This window comes from Protopterus annectens, chromosome 2.part1 (genome assembly GCF_019279795.1).
Source record: "Protopterus annectens isolate FY-2018-M chromosome 2.part1, PAN1.0, whole genome shotgun sequence".
Classification (NCBI taxonomy): Eukaryota; Metazoa; Chordata; order Ceratodontiformes; family Protopteridae; genus Protopterus; species Protopterus annectens.
The window spans coordinates 1,861,372,543-1,861,377,376 of NC_056729.1; the positions used below are offsets into that span (position 1 = coordinate 1,861,372,543).

The 4,834-nt window shown below is 49.3% G+C and overlaps 1 protein-coding gene across 1 annotated transcript; it reads right to left on the reverse strand.

Annotated features, from left to right (window-relative positions):
- Window positions 1-1,430: 1,430 nt before the first annotated feature.
- Window positions 1,431-3,013, reverse strand: LOC122795054 (extensin-2-like). Its single transcript, XM_044063629.1, has 2 exons — window positions 2,783-3,013; window positions 1,431-2,723 (listed from the first exon to the last, which is right to left on the reverse strand). Exons 1-2 carry the CDS (start codon window positions 3,011-3,013, stop codon window positions 1,431-1,433), a joined length of 1,524 nt encoding a protein of 507 aa, XP_043919564.1.
- Between the last annotated feature and the right edge of the window lie 1,821 nt (window positions 3,014-4,834).

Below are 4,834 nucleotides of genomic sequence, written 5' to 3' on the forward strand. Positions count from 1 at the left end.
TTGAATGGAACCTTTCTCTTGATACCTCCAGTCAGGGATCCAGTTCCCTTTGGGACATTACTATCATGCTGCAGGCTCGGACTAGGGCTCTTACTTTCATGCTGCAGGCTCAGACAAGGGCTCTTACTTTCATGCTGCAGGCTCGGACTAGGGCTCGTTGGGACATTACTTTCATGCTGCAGGCTCGGACTAGGGCTCTTTGGGACATTACTTTCATGCTGCAGGCTCGGACTAGGGCTAGTTGGGACATTACTATCATGGTGCAGGCTCAGACTAGGGCTCTTTGGGACATTACTTTCATGCTACATGCTCGGACTAGGGCTCTTACTTTCATGCTACATGCTCAGACTAGGGCTCTTACTTTCATGGTGCAGGCTCAGACTAGGGCTCTTACTTTCATGCTGCAGGCTCGGACTAGGGCTCTTACTTTCATGCTGCAGGCTCGGACTAGGGCTCTTACTTTCATGCTGCAGGCTCAGACTAGGGCTCTTACTTTCATGCTGCAGGCTCGGACTAGGGCTCTTACTTTCATGCTGCAGGCTCGGACTAGGGCTCTTACTTTCATGCTGCATGCTAGGACTAGGGCCCTTTGGGACATTACTTTCATGCTGCAGACTGGGACTAGAGCTCTTACTTTCATGCTGCAGACTCGGACTAGGGCTCGATGGGACATTACTTTCATGCTGCAGGCTCGGACTAGGGCTCTTTGGGACATTACTTTCATGCTGCAGGGTCGGACTAGGGCTCGTTGGGACATTACTTTCATGCTGCAGGGTCGGACTAGGGCTCTTTGGGACATTACTTTCATGCTGCAGGCTCGGACTAGGGCTCTTACTTTCATGCTACATGCTCAGACTAGGGCTCTTACTTTCATGCTGCAGGCTCGGACTAGGGCTCTTACTTTCATGCTGCAGGCTCGGACTAGGGCTCTTACTTTCATGCTGCAGGCTCGGACTAGGGCTCTTTGGGACATTACTTTCATGCTGCAGGCTCGGACTAGGGTTCTTTGGGACATTACTTTCATGATGCAGGCTCGGACTAGGGCTCTTACTTTCATGCTGCAGGCTTGGACTAGGACTCTTACTTTCATGCTGCATACTCGGACTAGGGCTCTTACTTTCATGCTGCAGGCTCAGACTAGGGCTCTTTGGGACATTACTATTATGCTGCAGGCTCGGACTAGGGCTCTTACTTTCATGCTGCAGGCTTGGACTAGGGCTCTTACTTTCATGCTGCAGGCTCGGACTACGGCTCTTACTTTCATGCTGCAGGCTCGGACTACGGCTCTTACTTTCATGCTGCAGGCTCGGACTAGGGCTCTTACTTTCATGCTGCAGGCTCGGACTAGGGCTCTTACTTTCATGCTGCAGGCTCGGATTAGGGCTCTTACTTTCATGCTGCAGGCTCGGACTAGGGCTCTTACTTTCATGCTACAGGCTCTGACTAGGGCTCTTACTTTCATGCTGCAGGCTTGGACTAGGGCTCTTACTTTCATGCTGCATGCTCTGACTAGGGCTCTTACTTTCATGCTGCAGGCTCGGACTAGGGCTCTTACTATCACGCTGCAGGCTCGGACTAGGACTCTTACTTTCATGCTGCAGGCTCAGACTAGGGCTCTTTGGGACATTACTATTATGCTGCAGGCTCGGACTAGGGCTCTTACTTTCATGCTGCAGGCTCGGACTAGGGTTCTTACTTTCATGCTGCAGGCTTGGACTAGGGCCCTTTGGGACATTACTTTCATGCTGCAGGCTCGGACTAGGGCTCTTACTTTCATGCTGCAGGCTCAAACTAGGGCTCTTACTTTCATGCTGCAGGCTCGGACTAGAGCTCTTACTTTCATGCTGCATGCTCGGACTAGGGCCCTTTGGGACATTGCTTTCATGCTGCATGCTCGGACTAGGGCCCTTTGGGACATTACTTTCATGCTGCAGGCTCGGACTAGGGCCCTTTGGGACATTACTATCATGCTGCATGCCTGGACTAGGGCTCTTTGGGACATTACTTTCATGCTGCAGGCTCGGACTAGGGCCCTTTGGGACATTACTTTCATGCTGCAGGCTCGGACTAGGGCTCTTACTGTCATGCTGCATGCTCGGACTAGGGCTCTTATTTTCATGCTGCAGGCTAGGACTATGGCTCTTACTTTCATGCTGCAGGCTCAGACTAGGGCTCTTACTTTCATGCTGCAGGCTCAGACTAGGGCTCTTACTTTCATTCTGCAGGCTCGGACTAGGGCTCTTACTTTCATGCTGCAGGCTCAGACTAGGGCTCTTACTTTCATCCTGCAGGCTTGGACTAGGGCTCTTACTTTCATGCTGCATGTTCGGACTAGGGCTCTTACTTTCATGCTGCAGGCTCGGACTAGGGCCCTTTGGGACATTACTTTCATGCTGCAGGCTCGGACTATGACTCTTACTTTCATGCTGCAGGCTCGGACTAGGGCTGTTACTTTCATGCTGCAGGCTCGGACTAGGGCTCTTACTTTCACGCTGCAGGCTCGGACTATGACTCTTACTTTCACGCTGCAGGCTCGGACTAGGGCTCTTACTTTCATGCTGCAGGCTCGGACTAGGGCTCTTACTTTCATGCTGCATGCTCTGACTATGACTCTTATTTTCATGCTGCAGGCTCGGACTAGGGCTCTTACTTTCATGCTGCAGGCTCGGACTAGGGCTCTTACTTTCATGCTGCAGGCTCGGACTAGGGCTCTTACTTTCATGCTGCAGGCTCGGACTAGGGCTCTTACTTTCATGCTGCAGGCTCGGACTAGGGCTCTTACTTTCATGCTGCAGGCTCGGACTAGAGGGCTCTTACTTTCATGCTGCAGGCTCGGACTAGAGCTCTTACTTTCATGCTGCAGGCTCGGACTAGGGCTCTTACTTTCATGCTGCAGGCTCGGACTAGGGCTCTTACTTTCATGCTGCAGGCTCGGACTAGGGCTTTTACTTTCATGCTGCAGGCTCGGACTAGGGCTCTTACTGCAGGCTCGGACTATGACTCTTACTTTCATGCTGCAGGCTCGGACTAGGTAGGGTTCTTTTCAAGCTTTCTTCTTCTTTGAATCTAAAATTCCTTACTTAGAAACAGCCCTTATGGTCACATTCACAGCCCTTATGGTCGCATTCATGTCTGCTAGGTGGATTTCTGCATTACAAGCACTGTCTTGTAAACACCTTGTACCCTGTCTTTCATGAAGATTTTCTTTGTGAATGAATGAAGCATCATTTCCTTCTGAAAGTGGCCTGTGAGGCACATCTTAGTCAGTGTCCTTCTCAATTTTCTGTAAGGGGAATGTATGTTGCATTTACTGGACATTCATTGTCAACCTAGATTTTATTTACATTGTATGAGAAATAATCTGACCAGCTTTTTTTTTCTTCTCCAAAGCTAAATTGGGACAAGGAGTCTCTAAAGTAACTTTGTCCTGCTGGCTTTCTGACTGCATTACTTATGTTTATGACAAAATGGGATTAACTTTACCTGGCAAACCAAAGGCTCATTCATCGAGAGCAGTGGGTACTTCTATTTCCTTTTAGCTAGAGTATCCATTGATGAAATTTGTGCTATAGTTTCTTGGTCTACAGTTCCTACCTTTATGTTACATTACCGGTTGGATGTAGAATCCAGATCTCATACATACTTGGGTTCCGCCACACCCCAAAATGTCCTTCCTTGAGGCAACCCATTTGTTTCATGTAGCTTTGGAATCTGTCACAGTTGTTGAATTGGATGAAAAAGACAATATTGAATGTGAATATTGTATGTACTTACCATAATGTTAGATCGGTGCTGTCTTGTTTCATAGGGTTCAGCATCCCTTCATCTATCCCTCATAACAAGTTGTCACTCTTGGTCTCCCGGCTGATCGGTTGGACCTGACCAGGGACCTGACCATGGACCTTGTCTTTTAGACAGCCTTTCATTATTGTACATCTCCATGATTTAACTGGGTTGGTTGGTTAGTTAAGCCTGTCTTTTGTTGTTTGGGAGATATTATGGCTACAAGCAAGCAACCTCTATCTGAGGTAATCATTGGACCAGTGGGAATTATTGGTAGGAGGGATGTCAAGAGCCATGAATCCAAGCTCAAAGCAAAGAGGCTGGATTTAATAACCCAGTTGTTGAAACGGACAAAAAAAGACAACGCAGATCTAGTGATCCGATGTCTGCTCAATCTGGTTCAACCTGTGGACTTTGGATCTGATTCATATCTGACACTAGCCAGATGTCCTTCAAGGATGCATCTGCAGTCCGTACATATGGGTTGTCCTGCCTCAGGCAGCCCTTCGGTCGGCCGGATTCCAAAGTCTGGGTCCGGCGTCGGCTGATGTCGCCCCTTTCCCGACATCAGAGCGCCTGGGATATAAAAGCGTCAGCCGACCCCATCTTCCTCAGTCTTTCTTGCCACGCGGTGCCCGAAGCAGAAGCAGTTTGCAAGTGCCGGTCAGCCAGCTCCTGTAATTTCAGCTACCGAAGACTTCAAAAAAGCTAAGTACCCCGTTGGGGACTTTTTCTTGCCTCAGCCGATGTCAGATCAAACTGTTAAAGTTAATAATTGTTTAACTTGTGGGAAACAAATACCTCATAAGGATTTCCACTCTTACTGCCTACCCTGCCTAGGCCCAGACCACGATGTCTCAGCCTGTGCAGCCTGTGCTTCCTTCAACAGGCGCACTCTTAGGCGTCGGGCGGAGTTTTCAGAGGGATTTTTGGGGGAAAATGACTGTTACAGTATGCCGTCGGAGCTTCCGACTCATTTACCCAAAAAACGGAAGGACAAGGACCGACACACGCGGACCGTGGTTTCGGCCGAAACCACACCTAGGCCTAC